Below are 22,873 nucleotides of genomic sequence, written 5' to 3'. Positions count from 1 at the left end.
TGTGTGTGTGTGTGTGTGCGCGCGCTTGCTGAATGAAGGAAGATTAGCATTTAACATCTCGTTGACCTCAAGGTCATTAGAGATGGAGCACAAGCTCAGATGGTTTCGAAGATGGGGAAGGAAATTTGCCATGCCCTTTCAAAGGAACCATTCCATCATTAACCTTGAACAATGTAGGGAAATCTGGAAAATGTAAAGCTGGATGGCTGGACACTGATTCGCACAATCATCCCCCTGAATGTGAGTCCAGTGTGCTAATTGCTTCACCACCTTGCTTAGTTTGTATTTGCTGAAGTGATACTGGCAAAACGTTACTCGGTTCTGGAAATCATTGTCATGAAGTTCCTGATGGAGGAAAATATGGAACAGACGCTGTTTTCTATATTCAAAATTTAACAAACAGTAGTCTAATTCCCGATTCATGATGTAATAGCTGAGTGCTAATGCAGGGGTTATGATTCACTGTAGCTAACACTACAACCTCATTACTTGCTCCAGCAACTGTTCGTCCATGGTACTTTTCTCATGGTTGTGCAGTTCCCTCAGTGGAGAACTGTTGAATAACTCAACAAAACGAAGTGTGTGAATGGACTTTGGAAAACACTTAGCATAAAGGGTTATAGCATCATCAACATTCCTGCCACTTTCTCTGTAGGCCTAAATGTAAACCTTTACAGTTTTCCTTTCTGTCATAATGGCCTGCATTCTAAGCAATAACACAGTCAGGTTATGAAGAAACATATGTAAGAAATGAGAGAGAATGTGCAAGAAATGATATCATCTCAAATAATAAATTAATGGTTGGTTGGATTAAAAGAGGAGGAAAGGGACCAGACTACAAGGTCATCAGTCCCTTGTTCCAAATAAAACAATGCCACAAGTGTGCGAATAAAACAAATAAGATTGACACCTCAAAACGGAATGAAAGGAAAAAAAAAATCACAAGAATGATGAAGGGCCACAAACATGTAAATGGACAAAAGGGGACAAGAAAACCACAGAAATGAAAGAAATGGGATGAAGAGATTAAAATAAAAAAGCAGATTACCATGGCTGGCTGACCATGAGGATAAAAAAGGAGAAGCCAGCCACTCTGCAACACATTAAAACCTCCACCCTAGAAGCACTAGGGTGGAGGACACAGAGGGACAAAGGACATGCGTTAAAACTTAGATCAAATGATAAAATCCACCCTCACAAATAAAAAGTAAAACTAAAGCAGCTGATGAGTCGTCGTCAGACAAAATTAGCCCAAGATTTCGTTGCTGGGCAGTCAAAGTGGGACAGTGCACCAGAACGTGGGCCACTGTCAACTGGGTGCCACACTGACACTCAGGTGGGTCTGCACAGTGCAGGAGGTAATTGTGGGTTGCCCAAGCATGGCCAATGTGGAGCCAGCAGAGGACAACTGATTCCCTGTGAGAGGCCTGCGTGGAAGTCTTCCACACATTCATAGCCTCCTTAATGACATGCTGTTTGTTGTGTGTACTGTTATGCCATTCTGTCTCTCAAAGTCAAAAAACCCTATGGCATAAGTCAGAACGCAGGTCAGGTTCAGAGATGCCCATCTCCAGAAGCAGTTTCCACGTGGCCTGTTTGGCCAGCCTGTCGGCAAGTTCATTGCTGGGGTCCACACAAACACCACTGAACAATGGGACTGGTCCAGGGCATAGATGGACTCCTGGGTGGATGCTACAAAAGGATGGTGAGGGTGGCACTGGTCGATAGCTTGTAGGCTGCTAAAGGAGTCAGTACACAGAAGAAACAATTCCCTGGGTCATGAACGGATATACTGAAGGGCACGAGAGATGACCACAAGCTTTGCAGTGCATACACTGCAGCCATTGGGAAAGGAAAACTGTTCAAAATGGCCTCTATGGATGTAGGCGAAGCCGACATGGCCATCAGCCACCAAGTCGTCAGTGTAAACCACTTCAGAGCCCTGTAACATGTCAAGAATCAAGAGGAAGTGACAGCAGAGAGCGGCAGGAGTAATTGAGTCCTTAGGATCATGCAAAAGGTCCAGACGAATCTGTGGCCCGGGTGTACACCATGGAGGTGTATGCAGACAGACCTGGATGGGAGATGGTGCAGGGAAGGACTCCAGTTCAAACAGAAGGGATTGCATGCGAACTGCAATCATTAGCCCTGACCTGGGCCACCGATGCTGGAGATGAACTGCTGCAGATGGAAAAAGGAGACGGTAATTCGGATGCTCAGGAGAACTACGAATTTGCGCAACGTAACTGGCGAGCAGTTGGGCACATCAGATCCGTACCGGAGAGACTCCGGCATCCACCGGGACATTGGTCACTGGACTCGTTTTAAAAGCTCCCGTCACTAGGCGAACACCACAGTGGTGCACTGGGTCGAGTACACGCAATGCTAAGGGTGCTGCCGCCGAACCATAAACCAGAATCCCATAGTCAAGGTGGGATTGAACAAGGGCTTTGTAGAGCTGCAGCAGAGTAGAGCGATTTGCACCCAGTTGGTGTTGCTCAGGCAGTGGAGGGCACTGAGGTACTGCCAGTACTTCTACTTTAGCTGATGAAGGTGAGGTAGCAAAGTCAATCAGGCATCAAAAACCAGTCCTAAGAATCGATATGCCTTCACTACAGTGAGTGGATCATCATGAAGGTAAAGTACTACATTCCAGATGAATGGTACAATGCCAACAGAAGTGGATGACACACGACTTATTGGCCGAAAACTGGAAGCTGTGGGTGAGAGCCCATGACTGAGCCTTATGGATGGCTCCCTGTAGGTGCCGCTCAGCAACACCAGTACTAGTGGAGCAGTACAAAATGCAAAAGTCATCTGCATACAGAGAGAGTGACATGGACGGCCCTACAGCTGCTGCTAGACCATTAATGGCCACTAAAAATAGTGATACATTCAATACAAAGCCCTGTGGGACCCCAATCTCCTGGATATGGGGGCAACTATTGGAGGCACAAACTTGGACACGGAAAGTACAGAGCGACAGGAAATTCTGGATAAAAATCGAGCGGGCCTCAGAGACCCCACCCGTATAATGTGGCAAGGATATGATTTCGTCAGGTGGTGTCATACGCTTTGCGTAGATCAAAAAAGATGGTAACAAGGTATTGGTGTCTGGAAAAGGCTGTTCAGATGGCAGACTAGAGGGACACAAGATTATCAGTAGTAGAGCACTCCTGATGGAAGCCGCCTGGATATGGAGCAAGTAGGCCACGTGACTCCAGGACCCAGCCCAACTGCAGACACACCATACGTTCCAGCAGCTTACAAAGATCATTGATGAGGCTGATGGGCCAATAGCTATCCACATCAAAAGGGTTTACCGGGTTTGAGCACCGGAACAATGGTGCTCTCCCATCATAGCAATAGAAAGACGCTGTTGCACCAGATCCAGTTGAAGATGACGAGGAGATGGCGCATGTAGTCAGACGAGAGATGTTTAATCATCTGACTGTGGATCTGATCTGGCCCAGGAGCTGTGTCAGGGCAACGTGCAAGTACGCTGAGGAGCTCCCACTCTGTAAGTGGGGTGTTACAGGGTTCACTGTGGCGTGTAGTGAACGACTTTCCTCTCCATCCATCATTTGAGGTTGCGAAAGGCTGGGGGGTAGTTCTTCAACACAGGGGCTCGAGTATAGATCTCAGCAAACTGCTCAGCAATTGTGTTTGCATCGGTACATAGCACACCATTGATGCCAAAGACACCTGTTGGAGTCTGGTACCCAAAAAGACATCTGATCTTCACCCAGACTTGTGAAGGTGATGTATGGCACCCAACAGTCGACACGTACCTCTCCCAACACTCTTGTTTCTGTCATTTTATAAGCTGGTGTACACAGGCCTGGAGCCGCATAAAGGCTATCAGATGCTCTAGGGAAGGGTGCCACGTATGTCACTGTAGAGCTCACCAACACTCTGTAATTGCCTCAGCATCTTCTGGCAATCACCAAGGGACTGTATTTCGCTGGGGGCACCCTTAAGAGCGAGGGATCACATTTTCTGCCGCAGAAATGAGTGTGGTAGTCACCTACTCAACCATCACATCGATGTTACCATGTGGAGAGAGTCAACGGTGACATCAGAGGTGAAAGTTTCCCAGTCTGCCTTGTTCAAATCCCATCTGGGCAGGCGTCCATGGGGCTGACTTACGGGCGGAGACAGGAAGATGGGGAAGTGGTCACTACCACACACATCATATGCTCTCCAGTGGGTAGATGGGAGAAGTCCTGGGCTGCAAATTGATAAATCAATGGCTAACTACCTCGAGCCACACTGAAATCTGTGGCGACCCCAGTATTTAAGAGGCAGAGGTCAAGTTATGACAGTAAATTTTCGACATCTCTGCCTCTGCCAGTAAGCACAGTGCCACCCCACAAGGGGTTATGGTCATTAAACTCTCCCAGAAGTAGGAAAGGTTTAGGGAGTTGATCAATTAGTGCAGTTAATACATTCAGGGGTACTGCGCCATCTGGAGGAAGATATACATTGCAGACAATTGTTTCCTGCATCGTCCGCATTCTGACAGCCACAGCTTCAAGAGGGGTTTGAAGGAGCACAGGTTCACTACAGACTGCGTTTAGGACATAAACACAAACTCCACCTGACACTCGATTATAGTCGCTATGGTTGCTGTAATAATCTTATAGCCGTGGAGGGCAGGGGTCCACATTGCTGTGAACAATGTTTCCTGAAGGGCAATGCAGAAAGCAGGTGTAAAGCTTAACAGTTGCTGTAGCTCAGCCAGGCGGTGGAAAAAGCCGCCACAGTTCCACTGGAGGATGATATCATTGTGAGACTGGGAAAGCATGGAACATTCAGTGAGGACATTTACGCCTCAGGGTCACCTGCTGCCACCAAGTTTTTGCCTGAGCAGTCTATATCCATTGTGTCTGAGGGTCTGGCGAGATCCAGGTCCTCGGCCGATGCCAGAATCTCCACCCCATCCTCAGATGCAGAGCTTGTAGGTAGCAGTGGTGTGGGTGCCACTGCATGTCCCTTCTTCTTGGAGTGGGGGGTGGTCTTCTTTTCCGATTTCTCATGCTGTTCCTTGGGTTTCCCTGGCTGGGACGACTTCACTGTATCACTCTCCGGGACTGAGGATGAGCATGAAGCCTAACGACCAGCTGCTTTTGGGCTCTTCAGTGACTGGTGGGTGTCCTCTTTCCCACTAGCAGAAACCTGGGAAGGGAGTGACCGAAGGGAGCCCATCCTAGCGAGAGGAGCCGAAGAAGCCTTATGCTTCTCTGGCTCAGAAGTGGGGACTGAAATGCCTGACAGTTGGGGGGGGGGAGGTGGGGGGTGTTGCTCCCAAAGTAAGTGGAGCGGGAGCAACAGGGAGGGAAGTTCCCCCCTCCCCCCCCTCCCCCCCCCTCCCCCACCATCAAGGTGGCAGTTATAGTCTCCCCATTCTGAGAGGCTAAGGGAATTAGAGGAACTGATGGGGCGACAACTGTTCTTGTAGCAGCGGCATATGAGGTGGTCATAGCCACAGGATGTAGGTGCTAAAATTTCCTCTTAGCTTCAGTGTAGGTCAGTTGGTCTAGGGTTTTATATTCCATGATTTTCCTCTACTTCTGTAAAATCCTGCAGTCTGGTGAGCAAGGTGAATGATGGTCTCTGCAGTTGGCACAGATGGGAGGCAGGGCACATGGAATACTGGGAATGCTATGGATGTCCACAATCTCGACAGGTGGGGCTGGAAGTATAGCAGCTGAACTTCCAGCACTTAAAGCACCACATCGGGGGAGGGATATATGGCTTGACGCCACAGTGGTAGACCATCATCTTGACCTTCTCGGGCAATGTGTGACCCTCGAAGGCCAAGATGAAGGCACCGGTGGCAATCTGGTTATTCATCACAACCCAATGGACATGCCGGATGAAATGAAACACCTTGCCGCTCTAAATTGGCGTGCAGCTCATCGTCAGACTGCAAAGGAAGGTCCCTGTGGAATATAATACCCTGTACCATATTTAAGCTCTTATGAGGCGTGATGGTAGCAGAAACATCTCCCAACTTGCCAGAAGTGAGTAATGCCCGTGACTGGACAGAGGATGCTGCTTTTATCAAAACTGACCCAGAGCACATTTTGGACAAGCCCTCCACCTCCCCAAACTTGACCTCCACATGGTCCACAAAAAAATTGTGGCTTCATAGACATGAAAGATTCCCCATCAACTCTTGTACATGTGAGGTACCGGGTCAAATAAGCTTCACTGTCATCCTTAGCCTGGTGTTCATCCCATGGTGAGCCCAGGGAGGGGAACGACTTGGGGTCATATTTCTTGGCATTGAAGTTGACTTTGCCCACTTAGAGACTGCTGGCAGCGGACCACCAGCAAGAGACAACACACTACGCTTCATGGCATGTCATCCTGCCACCCACTCCGACCAGGGGCCCTCCCCACCGGGGCCACCCAGCCGCAGCAAAGGCCACCTGGCAGGATGGTCATTGCCGGGAGTCCCGATGCACCAGGGTGACAGGCACCTACTCCTTGGCATACGTGGGGAGTTAACAGTGCAGGCATCAGCAAAAAGATCCCTTTGTTGTCAGGGGGCTACAACCAACAGGGTACATGGCGACCCCACCACAATGGACTGGCTACCGTTCTGGATATGAGGTGCAAAGAAGTCGATGGTTGTCGTTGGCACAGAAAGTGACATTGCATAGGCATGGTGGAAAACGCACCCAGGAAGGTGTCCTCGCCTAAGAGATGGAGAATGGGGGGGGCAGGGGGGGGGGAGACTGCTATGCGACAATGAGAAAATGTGCTAATGATCTCAATGCATGATGGACACGATGCACCATGTAAGGCACCCGTCGCCAATTGGCTTGTTCTTTGGGAAAATTTTGAAAAATGGAGGTCAAACCCTACAGGGGACTATAACAAAGGACGAAACATGTGAGACTCCTTTTAGTCACTTCTTACGACAGGCAGGAATACCTCGGTCCTATTCTAACCCTCGGACCTGAAGGGGGGAATGAATTAATGAATTTTTCAAGAGCTTCTTGGAGAAAACAGCACAACACTGAGTCTTTTGCCACACATGACTGTTTTTATGTTTTTGATACACTGCATTTGAGTTATGAAACCTTATTATCTCAACAGTCATATTATTCATTGATTACAGACCCATCTATCATGAACCACAAAAGTGTTACATACAAAAGTTACATATTTTTGCTGTAGAATCCATTTCTACAATAAAAGTTAAATGTTCCTATTTAAGATTCCAAAGTTGCCTCCCTCCCCCTACCTCATAGCCAGGAGGGATGGAGGGGATGGCAGGGAGGGTCAACATTGGTATCGCCAGAGAACATTTTTAAAAATATTGAACACAAATTTTTCCATTTGTTAGTCTGACATTTAGTTTTTTTTTTTTGAGATATTGCATTGTCTCAAGAAGGAAACTCATGCTACATAAACAGTGAGTACACTGCTATAATATGGTGTACAAAAGCTTGTCTGCATGGTATCTCGGCTATACATCCCACCGCTATTTTCTGAATTTTAAATATTCCTTTTAGATACCATAACTACCTTATGCAGTTCCTCATATATGAATTTAGTAGGACAGAGATAGGAACATAAGTCCATAGTACATTTTCCTGAGAATTTAATCATCGACAACTTTTCCTGTTTTGTGCATGAGGAAAATCTTTGTGTTTATCTTTTTATACAATGCACAACACTGACATGATGCCCACATCCTGGCCATCAACCACTCTGATCCTGCACAAACTGATATCAAAAGTGGGATCCCCTAACTTTCGGTCTATAAAGTGGGATGTGATTTCGTGGAAACATTTGCTATGAGTTAAGCATCAGAAGCTAACTGGGGCCGGTGAGAGACAATCTGAGTACTGAATCAGCATGCAGCCAGCTTGACATTCTCCTCTCTATCCTTAGCCATTGTGATCAGCACAATCCATGGTAACACACAGCCAGCCACTGACTGTCATCACACACAGTCCCAACACACATGCAGCTATGTGGGTCCTCGCCTCTGAACCAAAGATGTTGACACCTCACCGCATTGCATCACCTCAATGATGAGATGTTTATTGTAAGTATTGCTAAAGCACAGATTTAAAACTGCTAACCTGTCCAGCCAGGAGTTCTGAGGATGCAACAGACATTAGAGAAGAAAATAATATTTTTATGTTGATGAATTTTCCGGACCAAGTCCAGAGGAGAACTCCTAGCATATCTGCATGCTCATGTTTAAATTTTTTTCTTTGCATGCCTTGTCACTAACTTTATTACAGAAATATGTACTACCCATTCACAAATGGAAGGTTCTATAGAGGCAGGCAGTATGGATCCACACAAAGCATTGGAAATTCATATAGAGGCCTTTGTCCTGAGGAATTTACAGCTGTATGAACAGCTGTGAGCAAAACAAGAAGTAAGTAGGCTTGTGTGTTCAGTAAACTCTAGATGAGTCTTTTACACACACACATTGAAATTCCTTCTCTTATATTGCAGTCAGGAGTCAAACAGTTTTCCCACCGTTAACTTCGTACCTCTGTTTCAGAATGCATCTGAAAATGTCATCTGTGTTCTTGCAAAATGCACATGATATTGGTTGAAAATGTTCCTGGCTTGGGAAGTTTCAGTTGAATGTTACACATACGAAGCTGACTGTAGACCCAAGATCCTATGGGGAATCAGTTGAATCACTACAGAATGTCAGTACCTTTGACGTGTTGACCGAGGAGTTATTGATCATTACACCAATAAAAAGGGTACAAGTTTTTAGAGTGACAAGTTGTCCAATCTTCATCAGTGAACCAGAGAAGATTTTGAAGCTTTTACTGATCCCAGTGGATTCATTTCATGTCGTAGTTATGTCCTCAGTTCACACAAAGGGAGAAATGATGTGCTTCTTGGAAGAGGCAGAGGTGAGAGTTGTGGGTGTGTTTATCAAGGGAATAAACTCGAAAATTAGTGGAGAAATAATATTTGCATCAACCCCATTTATACAAGAGGCTGCATGCCTTGTTTACTGCTGAGAGAAGAAACACACAGCTGATAATTGGTGGTACTCTGCTGTCCACACTGTATAGAGATCAGTCATTTAAGTGCCAACTACAACAGTTCACAGAACAGACAAAACAGAGGGCATGGAGGACTTCAAGGAAATAGAGTTAATGGAAGATATGGGTCGAGAAATGGGAAGGGAGCCGGTATAGCTGCTGCTCTGAGCTTGCATTAAAATCAGTTACTCCTGTTAGTTTTCAAGAGTTAACTGAGATAGTAGACTTGATTGTAAAAGCCAACATAATTTTAATAGACACAGGCATTCACAGATGAGCCTATTACTTTTAACCTCTGGCAATAAACAGGCATTAAAGCCACCACACTGTCACATTAGTGGATTCTGGATAGAAACTATTTTTCTGCTGGTGACATGTCATGTCAAAATGGAGATCAGTGAAGGAAAATATAAGTGTGATATGGGAGTGCTTGGGAAATGAGGACAACACTGATGTTACTCTTGGGAACAATTTCCTGCGCCACTTTTGTGGAGTTGTCGACTTTTGGTCACAGAGTGTCCAACTCAGTGCACCAATTTGGCAGAGAGGACACTGCAAAGGCACAAGTAACTCAGGAAAAGAGGCCTACTGCCCAAGTTCACACCAAACCAAGTTCTTAAAGTTCAAAGTGTGCACCCCTAAATTTATTCATGGGGAGCAGGAAGAGTTCTCTGGATAGGAACTGAGATCCCAGAGCCCAAAGGAATCCTCTTTCTGGTTGATCAACTCAGCAGAAACTCTTTTAGATCTCTCTGCACCTACATGACTATTTTGCAATTCTTCGGACCACCTTCAGGCTATTTCTTTACCATTCCACTCTCTAACAGCATGTGGTAAAAATGAACACTTAAATCTTCCTGTACGAGCTCTGATTTTCTCTTGGTTTATGATGATGATCATTTCTCCCTGTGTAGGTTGGTGGCAATAAAATATTCACATTCAATGGAGAAAGTTAGTGATTGAAATTTCATAAAAGATCTCACAGTAATGAAAAACACTTGTTTCTCCCCTATTTAGCGAAAATACAAAATGAGCTGCTCTTTTTTTCCTATTTCATGGTAATACAAAATGAGCTGCCCTTCTTTGGCCTTTTTTGATGTCTTTTGTGATATTGCTATGTGGTAAAGATCCCATACTGCACAGTAGTACTCTAGCACAGGATGAACAAGTGTAGTGTAGGCAGTCTGCATCTTCTAAGTGACCTACCAATAAAACATAGTCTTTGGTTTGCCTTCCCCACATTATCTATGTGGTCGTTCCAATATAAGTTCTTTGTTATTGTAATCCCTAGGTATTTAGTTGAACTGACAGACTTTACATTTGTGAAATTTATCGTGTTACCAAAATTTAACAAACTCCTTTCAGTACTCATGTGGACAACATCACACTTTTCATTATTTAGTATCAATAGCCACTTTTCACACCATACGGATATCTATAGCAAATAATTTTGCAATTGGTTTTGATCTGCTGGTGACTTTACTACGTGGTAAATAACAGCACCATCTGCAAACAATCTAAGTGGGCTGCTCAGATTAATTCCTAAATCGTTTTTGTAGATTAGGAACAGCAGATGGCCCATGACACTACCTTGGGCAATGCCAGATATCACTTCTGTTTTAATCAATGATTTTCCATTGATTACTACACACTGTGGCCTTTTCAAGAGAAAATCATGGATCCAGTTGCAGAGCTGAAACAATACTCCATAGGCACACAATCCTATTAGAAGTCACTCCAAGTATAAGCAAAAAAAGAGGCATTTGTTGAGCTGAAAGCATTAACAGAGAAATATGTATTCCCATGTGCTTAGACAATTTTGGAATACAAGATGTAACAATTTCATATGGAACAGTACTGGCCAGTGTAGAAGAAACTGAAGCAGTAGCTACTGAATAGTATCACACACAAGAAATAGAGACCCAGGAAATTTCAAGGGCTCACAATTGTGTTAGAGGGTGCAGGAAGCAGTCCATGAAGAATCAAAAAAATTTGTTAAACCAAGAACTGCATACAATCACACCACCCATTAAACATTAATTGAGAGAGAAGTTAATGCATTTGATGGAGCCAGACAGGAACCTGATGCAATCAAAGTTAACATAATGTAAATGGCTGTTCAAGGAAAGATAATATTTACTGCCACAAAGTTCACACAGCATGAAATTCCAACTGGGGATATGAGGCTGACAGCTCAGAAGCCTTACCACATCCCGTATCATCTACAGTCAGTTGTAGAAGAAAGCTTTCAACAGCCATTAGATGTGGGAATAATTCAACCTTCCTCTAGCCCATGAGCCTCACCCACTGTCATAGTACCCAAAACAAAAGTATCAATGTGGAAAAAAATTACTGCATCTGTGTTAATATGCGAGCAGTGAATCAAGTAATCAAGTTACAACACTTGACACACATTCAGCCCCCTTTCCCCTCCCCAATCCCCCCCCCCCCCCTACCCCATGTCAAAGAAACATTCAACCACTTAAGAAATTGCTAGTGTTTGAGGGCACAAGAAATGAAGTTGGATTGCCTTCAGATACCTATAGCTACTTAATATAGACCCGAGATGGCATCTGTAGTGCCTTCCAGACTATATGAATTCCTCAGAATGTCTTTCAGACTAATAAATGCACCCCTACTTTTCATCACTTTGCAGACTTCTATTATGTAGATTGAAACCCACTATCTGTCTGGTATATTGGTACCTCAACAATATCATTGTCTTCTCTCTGTCAATTGAGAAACATGCGGAATGATTAAGAAGCATACTGTTGCATTTACAAAGTGCTAATCTCAGCCGAAAACTGGAGAAGTGTCCTTTTGCAGAGTCTCATGTGCAATACCTGGGCCACATTATAAGTTCTGCAGTAGCTAAGCTTGACCCATGCTTCACTGAAGCTATGGACTACTTTCTTGCACTGAAAAATGTGAAAGACCTAAAATCATTTCTGGGTCTTGCAAATCTGTGTAATTTTATGCCATAATCACGAAACCTCGGATAAATTATTGGAAAAGGGGGTATCATTCAACTGGACCACTGAATGTGATATGACAATGCAACAAATTAAAGATGATCTAATAAAATCCCCTCTACTCGGATATCCAGACTTTGAGAAACCATTTATTCCCTTGTGTGATGCTAGCGATTATGCTATTTGCTGTGTTCTAGGCCAGAAACAAGATGGTGTTGAGAAACCAATTAGCTATGCTTAACAACAACTGAATAAAGCAGAAATTAACTACAGTACTACTGAGAAGGAGCTGTTAGCTCTGGTATTCAGCATAAATTATTTCAAGTGCTATCTTTATGGGAGATGTTTACAGTAGTTACTGATCATGCTGTGCTTCTATGGATTCTAAATTTAAAAATTCTGAGTTCGTAGATTGACACAATGGGCTCTAACACTTTCTGAGTATGATCATGAAGTCAATCATAAACCCAGTGCACTTCACCAAAATGCCAATGCACTAAGTAAGAAAGTCCATTTGTTGCAAGTGGATGAAGTGCTCCTAGCTGAATTGAAAGAGGAACAGGAAAAAAAGGAGGAAAGTCAGCAACTTGCCATCCTGCCATACTGTGTGTCCAAAGATGGTGTGTCTTACCTTAAAACCCAACAAGGAAACAAACTAGTAATACCAAAAGCACTTCACTGATGTATTATTGTACAATAGCCTTGTGGCCACTAAATATTGGTGGTATGACACAACACTGAATACTATATCTGTACCTGCATCTCTCCCACACAAGGCACACAACAGACTAAAATTCTGCTACAAATACAAACTGAAGCCTCCATTCCCCTTTGAAATAGTAGCTTTGCTCACCGTATGGCCATGTCCACAAACACAGCAAGAAAATATGAACATATTATCAATCACTGATCACTTCTAATGTTTCCTAGTCTTGGTCCCAACTACTGACAAGGCAGCAGAAACTGTGGCAAATGCATTTGTTACAAATTTTGTTGTACACTTTGGGAAGTCCTGCAGCAATACTCTCAAATCAAGTGAGACAGACATCATGTCTTCATTCATCATTCATGTCTATAAGCTTGGGGAATGAAGAAATGGAGGACACATTTTCATCCTAAGGCGAATGGAATGGTGGAGCACATATGGGGGGTTTCCCCCAAAACTAGAATTATTCTTTAAAAGCTATATATTTTCAAATTGTTTACAAAACAACTTTATCCCCTTCAAAATAATCTCTATTACAACTAATACATTTGTCCCACAAGTGCTTCCACTGTTCAAAACATTTTTTGCAGTCATGGTTAGAAATGGCTGACAGCTCCTCCCCTTTTTTTCGCGATTTCTTCAATGTTGTCAAATTGGTGTCCTTCCATGCCCCTTTTCATGTGGGGAAATAAAGTGTGTCAAGCCTGGCGACAAAGAGTGATCCAATAAAATAAACTGGATTACACCAGGAATAAAAGATTATAGTGCCAGGGAAAGACAGCTTCACAATGAGTTAAAACGTAACAAAAATGCTGACTTTGTGGGGTATGTAAAGAGATATAAGAATACATTCAAAAAAGTTGTATAGGCAGCAAAAAAATTGGCTAACAGCGTGTATATTAGTAAACATGAAAATAAGTCACAGGTAATTTGGGGTGTGGTCAAATATGAGTTGGGAGTAAAGAACAAGTGCCAAGAAATTGTCCAAATAAAAATTAAAAATGATATAATTATAAATCCTTTTCAAATGTCAAACTGTTTCAGTGATTTCTTCATAAATGTGGCAAAATTGAAAGTAGATATCACAGCTCACCTGGACAAGGTAGATGTTAGCTTTGTAAATATAAAACAAAATGGCAAGCCTTAAAACATTCAAAAGAATTATCGAAAAAGATGAAGATGCTATAGTGTCTTCAAAAAACAATAAATCAGCTGGGTGGGATGAAATTCCAACTACTGTAGTCAAGGCTATTTATAACATCATTTCTCATCCATTGGCTAAAATTATTAATCAGTCATTTGAGGAAGGATAATTCCCAGATGTGTTAAAACTCTGTTCAAGAATGGCTCACCAGATGACACAGGAAATTACTGCCCTAATTTGCTGCAGCCACTTTTTGCTAAGGTGGTGGAAAGGATTGTTGCAAAACATCTTGAAAACTTTCTTATAGAAAATGATATTATAGTAAAAAATCAATTTGGATTCCAAAATTGGAAAAATACAATAATTGCGATCAGCGAATTCACTGAAAAGAAAAGCTCTGCTTTAGACAAGGGTAAAAAGGTCACAGGTATTTTTTGTGATTTGATCAAAGCTTTTGACTCGATCAATCACTTACCACTGTACTTCTACACAAGTTAGAAAGAGATGGGATTGTGGACAGGGCATTGCAGTGGTTCAAATCTTATTTGTAAGAACTGGAGAAAGATTTTTACAGAGATCCCACTGGGCTCAATTTCAGGGCCCCATCTTTTTCTGCTGTACATAAATGATTTACCTTTAAGCATTGATATTCACTGGGTTTTATTCGCAGATGACACCTGGTTTTAATTGAAAATTACAATTTAGAACAAATTCATGATACTGTGGAAAATACAGGGTGATTCAAAAAGAATACCACAACTTTAAAAATGTGTATTTAATGAAAGAAACATAATATAACCTTCTGTTATACATCATTACAAAGAGTATTTAAAAAGGTTTTTTTTCACTCAAAAACATGTTCAGAGATGTTCAATATGGCCCCCTCCAGACACTCGAGCAATATCAACCTGATACTCCAACTCGTTCCACACTCTCTGTAGCATATCAGGCGTAACAGTTTGGATAGCTGCTGTTATTTCTCATTTCAAATCATCAATGGTGGCTGGGAGAGGTGGCCGAAACACCATATCCTTAACATACCCCCATAAGAAAAAATCGCAGGGGGTAAGATCAGGGCTTCTTGGAGGCCAGTGATGAAGTGCTCTGTCACGGACTGCCTGGCGGCCGATCCATCGCCTCGGGTAGTTGACGTTCAGGTTTCATAACTAACCTTTTTCGTAGGACTCTCCATACAGTTGATTGTGGAATTTGCAGCTCTCTGCTAGATCTGCGAGTCGATTTTCCTGAGCTGCGAACAAATGCTTGCTGGATGCGTGCTACATTTTCATCACTCGTTCTCGGCCGTCCAGAACTTTTCCCTTTGCACAAACACCCATTCTCTGTAAACTGTTTATACCAACGTTTAATACACCACCTATCAGGAGGTTTAACACCATACTTCGTTCGAAATGCATGCTGAACAACTGTCGCCGATTCACTTCTGCCGTACTCAATAACACAAAAAGCTTTCTGTTGAGCGGTCACCATCTTAGCACCAACTGACGCTGATGCCTAGTCAACAGCGCCTCAAGCGAACAAATGTACAACTAAATGAAACTTTATAGCTCCCTTAATTCGCCGACACATAGTGCTTAGCTCTGCCTTTTGTCGTTGCAGAGTTTTAAATTCCTAAAGTTGTGGTATTCTTTTTGAATCACCCTGTATAATGAGAAACCTAGAATTATGGTTTCAGCATAATGGATTAAAAGTCAATGTCAAAAAACACAATTAATGCAGTTAGTTCTAAAACATCATCAGTATCTCCAATAAAAACAGTGCACGGAAATCAGGAAATGACTGAAGCAAATTATGAAAAATTTCTAGGTCTAAATCTTGACAAAAATTTAAATTGGGTGGCACACGTAGACTTCTTAGCAAACAAACTAAACAGCTTAGCTTATGCGATGAATATCTTATCTGGTTCCACCTTTATGGACACCAGGAAGATAGTCTACCACAGCTACTTTGAGCCTATAATTTGATACGGAATAATTTTTTGGGGAGACTCTACAAACAACCTGAGATTACTTACTCTTCAAAAGACAAACATAAGAAAAATGTGTTTAGTCCAAAAAGAACATCATGTCACCCATTATTTTAAAAAAATAAAATCATGACCATTCTTTCTCTTTACATACAGGGTGTTACAAAAAGGTACGGCCAAACTTTCAGGAATCATTCCTCTCACACAAATACAGAAAAGATGTTATGTGGACATGTGTCCGAAAACGCTTAATTTCCATGTTAGGGCTCATTTTAGTTTCGTCAGTATGTACTGTACTTCCTCGATTCACCGCCAGTTGGCCCAATTGAAGGAAGGTACTGTTGACTTCGGCGCTTGTGTTGACATGCGACTCATTGCTCTACAGTACTAGCGTCAAGCACATCAGTACGTAGCATCAACAGGTTAGTGACCATCACGAACGTGGTTTTGCAGTCAGTGCAATGTTTACAATTGCGGAGTTGGCACATGCCCATTTGATGTATGGATTAGCACAGGGCAATAGCCGTGGCGCGGTATGTTTGTATCGAGACAGATTTCCAGAATGAAGGTGTCCCAACAGGAAGACGTTTGAAACAATTGATCGGCGTCTTGTGGAGCACGGAACATTCCAGCCTATGACTTGCGACTGGGGAAGACCTAGAACGACGAGGACACCTGCAATAGACGAGGCAATTCTTCGTGCAGTTGACGATAACCCTAATGCCAGCGTCAGAGAAGTTTCTGCTGTACAAGGTAACGTTGACCACATCACTGTATGGAGAGTGCTACGGGAGAACCAGTTGTTTCCGTACCATGAACAGCGTGTGCAGGCACTATCAGCAGCTGATTGGCTTCCACGTGTACACTTCTGCGAATGGTTCATCCAACAATGTGTCAATCCTCATTTCAGTGCAGATGTTCTCTTTACAGATGAGGCTTCATTTCAACGTGATCGAATTGTAAATTTTCACAATCAACATGTGTGGGCTGATGAGAATCCGCACGCAATTGTGCAATCATGTCATCTACACAAATTTTCTGTGAACGTTTGGGCAGGCATTGTTGGTGATGTCTTGATTGGGCCCCATGTTCTTCCACCTACACTCAATGGAGCACGTTACCATGATTTCATACGGGATACTCTACCTGTGCTGCTAGAACATGTGCCTTTACAAGTACGACACAACATGTGGTTCATGCACGATGGAGCTCCCGCACATTTCAGTCGAAGTGTTCGTACGCTTCTCAACAACAGATTCGGTGACCGATGGATTGGTAGGGGCGGACCAATTCCATGGCCTCCACGCTCTCCTGACCTCAACACTCTTGACTTTCATTTATGGGGGCATTTGAAAGCTCTTGTCTGTGCAACCCTGGTACCAAATATAGAGATTCTTTGTACTCGTATTGTGGACGGCTGTGATACAATATGCCATTCTCCAGGGCTGCATCAGCGCATCAGGGATTCCATGCGACGGAGGGTGGATGCATGTATCCTCGCTAACGGAGGACATTGTGAACATTTCCTGTAACAAAGTGTTTGATGTCACACTGGTACGTTCTGTTGCTGTGTGTTTCCATTCCATGATAAATGTGATTTGAAGAGAAGTAATAAAATGAGCTCTAACATGGGAAGTAAGCGTTTCCGGACACACGTCCACATAACATATTTTCTTTCTTTGTGTGTGCGGAATGTTTCCTGAAAGTTTGGCCGTACCTTTTTGTAACACCCTGTATACAGAATTTCTATTTTCATATACAAAAAACACTTGAAAATTTTCATTTTGACCACAATTACAGTACTCGTCTCAGACACACTTTCAAACTTTTCTCTCATAATTTAAAACTTTACACTCAAACACCACTGTATATGGGATTAAAAATTTACAATAAATTAAACAACACAAATCTGCTAAATATGGAGTCTGACCTACTGAAAACATTGTTATTTAATACAATAGCAGAAAAATGTTATTCAATTGAAAATTCATGCTGGACAGTTAGGCAATTTGAAAAGAAAAGAAACAATAAAGATTATATATTGTACAATAAATTGTTAATATATTGTATAAATTGTAATGGAAGCTGCAAAATGACCATAAGTGTTATATATGTTCTTGTTAAATTGTTCATGTCTAAAAATTCAGAAATACCTGTTTAAATATGTTATTGTAATGTTATTTTTTAAAAGTAATTTGACATGTCTCCAGTACAAAAATCTTTGATTTGTAACTGCAAGTTACAAGATGATGAAATTACATCCTACATTCTGCTTGGTGCAGTGGAACCATGCCATTTTTAGCCAAATACTGTCTAACAGATTGGTTGTGGGCGAAGTTGCTTTGTCATGGTGGAAGAACCACTCTCCAGTCTGCCCCAAATTGGGTCTTTTTTGACTAACAATGTTGTGCAAGCTTCTTGAAACTTTCAAATAAAAGATTTGATTGATGGTCTGACCTGGGGGAACAAACTCTGAACGAACTACAGCCTTGGCACCAAAAAAGCACATCAGCATTGTTTTGATGTTTGATATAACTTGACGACTTTTTTTTTTTTAGACGGGGTGATGATGACATCTTCCACAGGCTTGACTAGTGCTTTGTTTCTGGGTCATAACTGTAGCACCATGACTCATTACTGGTAACGACCTTTGACAGAAAATATGGATCAGTTTCAAGCTGTTGTTTCAAAGCATGACATGTTTCAACTCAATGTTCCTTTTGATTGTCAGTCAGAACCTGAGGAACAAACCTGGCAGCAACCATTTTCATTCCCAAATCTACCATTAACATTTGCTGAACAGAGCTCCAAAACAACCCACTAATCTCTGATAATTCTTCACTAATTGTCTGTCGATGCACTGTGGGTACAAGCTCTTGAAATTTTTCAATATTTTTGGTGATTCAGGCAGTTGATGGACATCCAGAACAAGATTTGTCACCAACTGACATATCACCATTTTTAAATCGATCAAACCACTCATACACTCGAGTTTTTCCCATATTGGTAAGCTGTTTTCAACATTAAAACAGTTTCAGCAGACTTTTTAGTGAGTAGAAAACAAAATTTCACAGCAGCACATTGTTCACTTAAACCTGCCATCATAGAAAACAAAACAAGAATGAAACAGTGATTGAAAAAGCAATCACTGCAGGTAAACAGAACAAGCCAGATAAACAACACAGGTGGCACTGATCTGGCAATGAGCTGTGCTATACATGCCCAGCAGTAGAAATGCTTACTACAGAACTTGTGCCCACGGTAACGTTATTCCTGTCTTTTTTGGGTACCTCCTTGTACACAGGACCATATCTAGGATGCTTTCTTACTAGATCACTAACCCCCCCGACTGAGATAGGTACATGAGCTCCCCATTCAAATTAGAAAAATGATTCAAAGAGCAGTCACTGACCAATAAAGAGGTAAAAAGCTGCTATTGTACCACCCAAATTGGGGGGGGGGTTGAGTTTTATTGAGAAATCCTCCATTTAAAATGGGTAAAACAAGAAATTCTCCTCATCTTATGAGGGCCACACTGGATTTTGTGACACACACCACCTGTAAATGCAGAGTTACAACTAGCCAAATCCATTATGATAGTACATTTCAACAGCATAAAGCCTTAATGTGGTTATCTGACACTACCACCAGCTGTAATTTCTGTCAATCTTCCACCAACTAGATTTGGTAACTCACAAGGGGTTAAACAATGTAAAAAGTTTTTGCTTTTAGCAGCCCATCAATATGCTTTACATTCCAAGCACCCATACAAATTATGATCAACAGATTTAATTCTGTTTCTTCAAACTCCATTTTACAGGAATAATCACACTTTTTTGTTGATGAATTTGATGTTATCCTCCAGAATCTCATACCTTATGACCGTACAAGGACCAAACTTGGTAGAATTACTGTCAAGGACATGAGGAAGAGAAATAATGCAGAATCAATTCACCTGAAACACTTTTAATGTGCTGCTACAGCACACCATACCATTACATACCGGTACCATTACTGTTGCAAAAGGGGCTCAATATGGTACCTGTCAGTGTCCAGAAGAGTCTGAAAGCACAGGATTGGATTCTGCCCAGCAGAATGAAGCATGTCTGTAGGTATAATGGCTACCTTTCTTGATATGCTGTGCTTCAGATCCGCACGTGTGAATGTTCTCCTGGTAAACCCTGTTCTTCAGGTAGCCCCGCAACCCGAAATCACAGGGAGTGAGATCAGGTGCTCGCACCAGTCAAGTATTGGGAAAAAAGTCAGCTGACAATTTGATTGTTTCCAAATGTGTTTCGGAGAAGCAGGTGAACTTCAAGAGAGATGTGCGGTGGGGCCTCATCTTGCATGAAAACTGTTGAGTTCAATGTGTGTCTCTCCCATAGGGTGCGTATGACATGTGGCAAAGCAGTTGTAATTTTTTTCTTCTCCTGTTTAGATCAACTAAAAATGAAATGAAACCTCAATAAATTCCTCACTAGCATTTACAATGAGAGAGAGAGAGAGAGAGAGAGAGAGAGAGAGAGAGAGAGAGAGAGAAGATTACAGATGAAAATGTAAGATAACAGAATTTTAAATCTCATTTTAATATTATAGTCAACATTGTATCACAGTTTTGTAGTACTGTTCACATGTAGTATGAACGGTTATTAAAAGTTAAATTGAAAGCCCAATGACACAATCATTTTTGTCCATTTTATCTTATTATTATAGTTCACAATAGCTTTCAATTCTGTATCAAGAAAAATAGCATATATTATGTCATTTCACTAAACATGGATATGAAAATACTGCATCTCCTTTCCTTTTCAGTTTCATCCGTACCTAAAAGTGGATTTTTATGATACACATATAGTCTTCTGAGTGAAACCAAATCACTTATTTTCTGATATGCTAAGAGTAATTTGTCTTATCAAAGTTGAGAGTATGCAATATGAAGATTCTAAGGAATACAAGATCTTTTTTTATTCCCTCGTTGTTAAAGATATAGTATTCAGCAGTTGGTAACTTCTCTTCATCTTCATAGTCTTATAAAACTGAAGTGCAAGATGCACAGCTGCACTTTTACACATTTCTTTCAAACTGATTGAATTGTACACTAGATCACTGCAATACATGTACACTGCTGAACTTAAACACAAAATATATTTTCTTCCCAACAATAAAGTTAATTTGGTAAAGGCAATTTCTGGCGTTTGTCTGGAAAGATTTCCTGTATCTTGTGAGCTTCTTCTTTAATATATTTAATTTTACCTGCAACAAAATTAACCAATAAGACAAGCAACTTGCTCAATATGTCAAGTTTAAAAACTGCAAAGAAATTACTCAGTGAGTTAATTTGAAATACGTATACACAAAACAGAGATCAAAGAGCAACTTCATATATTCAACGCAATGGACTCGAAAAGCACAGTTGCAGGGGTTGGACAAAATCAGGAAACACCATAATAAATGCATGTTTGTATATAAATGTTAGCCAGGCCATGCCTGCAAGCTGTACTGTTGTTTTTGACCATGAACAGCCCCTGTGCAATGTCCTCAATACACTGCAAGTGTCAGTCATGGTCAGAACAATGTTCTGTGTAGTTGTGGGTGCATTATGTTGGAGCTAAGTGAAGTTGAATGTAGGCAAATTGTTGGTGCTTGTACGGTGGGTGCTTCCCTAACAAAGGTAACCAAAGTGTTTGGTGTTTCAAAAGGCACCTTAAAGGTTTATACTGCAAACAGGGAAAGCAGAAAAAGCAGCATCCACTAAGTCGTAATGTGGACAAAAATGTGTGTTGAGTGATTGTCTCACACAGTCATCAAAGATAATTGTGACAAAAAACAAGAGAACAACAGATGCAAAAGTCACTGCAAAACTGAATGTCGCACTTGCGAACCCTGTCAGCAACAAAATGACACAAAAGGAACTCCGTAAGCAGGAAATTGCAGGGCAAGCTGGAATTCTAAAATCTTTTATCAGTGATGCAAATGCCCATAATAGGAAAACAGTGCTGAAGTCATAAAACTTGGACTACGGAGCAATGGAAGAATGTCGTTTGGTCGTATGTCTTCCTTAACACTGTTCACAATTTTTAGCCAAGTTTACGTCCAAAGAGTGAAACATTGTGGGGTTTGGTAACGATTTTGGCAGGCTTATCATGGTATTCCATGGGCCCCATGGTTACTCAGCAAGGTCACAATAGGGACAAGAATTATGTGACCATTTTGGTTTATCAGGTCCAGCCCATGGAACATTGTTTGTTCCCCCGTGCTAATACTGATGCTATGTTTCAAAATGACAGGGGCACCTGTTCACACAGCTCGCATATTCCAGGACTGTCTTGTTAAGTACAAGGATGAAATCTTACATCTCCCCTGGCCTCCACAGTCTCCAGATCTCAATATTATTGATCCTTTGTGGCCTGCTTCGGAAAGAATTGTGCATCATCACTATCCAGCTCCACCAACATTGCCTGAACTTCTCAATATTTTGCAGGAAGAATGGTATAAGAATCCTGTACTTATCTGTTCCAAGATAACTGGAAGCCATTTTGAATGCCAGCAGTTTCGTGTACCACATTAGGCATGTGTTGCATTTTTGGTGTTTCCATATTTTTGTCAAACCTCTATATACAGATATAAATGAAAACATGTATGAGACTGTATAACCAAGCCATGCAAGGAATATGGGACAATATATAATGTGAGACAAATAGTAAAATACAGACTGCACTCATCACAAAGTTAAGGAGATTTCTGGATCAACTGCAATTTGAATAGTGATTGTGGCATCACAGAAAAGAGAGAGATTACACTTTACATTCGAGTTACACCCAGCATTCGTCTGCAGTGCCTTAATGAAACCAATCCAGATTTTCTATTTACCCATATGTCAGCCACAATATAGATGCTGAATCTTCCAGTGCCATATTTTATTTGTTAAATGTCACGTAACTGAAAAATAATCAGCACAGCATAAAAATGTAGTCGAATACAATGAAACACCACCTCAGACGTAAAAATGTGACAGATTAACAGATT

The 22,873-nt window shown here is 41.8% G+C and overlaps 1 protein-coding gene across 2 annotated transcripts in view; it reads right to left on the bottom strand.

Moving 5' to 3' along the window:
• Positions 1 to 20,430: 20,430 nt before the first annotated feature.
• The window catches only part of LOC126183205 (PRA1 family protein 3), a 71,481-nt gene continuing 69,038 nt past the window's right edge, over positions 20,431 to 22,873 (bottom strand). For both annotated transcript variants that reach the window (XM_049924980.1, XM_049924979.1), the window contains one exon: positions 20,431 to 21,100. Coding sequence is in view for 1 of the 2 variants with exons in the window: in XM_049924979.1 (XP_049780936.1) it covers positions 21,015 to 21,100 (86 nt within the window). In the remaining variant the exon portion in view is untranslated. The remainder of the gene's footprint in view (positions 21,101 to 22,873) is intronic.

This window comes from Schistocerca cancellata, chromosome 4, assembly GCF_023864275.1.
Source record: "Schistocerca cancellata isolate TAMUIC-IGC-003103 chromosome 4, iqSchCanc2.1, whole genome shotgun sequence".
Classification (NCBI taxonomy): Eukaryota; Metazoa; Arthropoda; class Insecta; order Orthoptera; family Acrididae; genus Schistocerca; species Schistocerca cancellata.
This window is presented reverse-complemented; position numbering and strand designations above follow the sequence as displayed.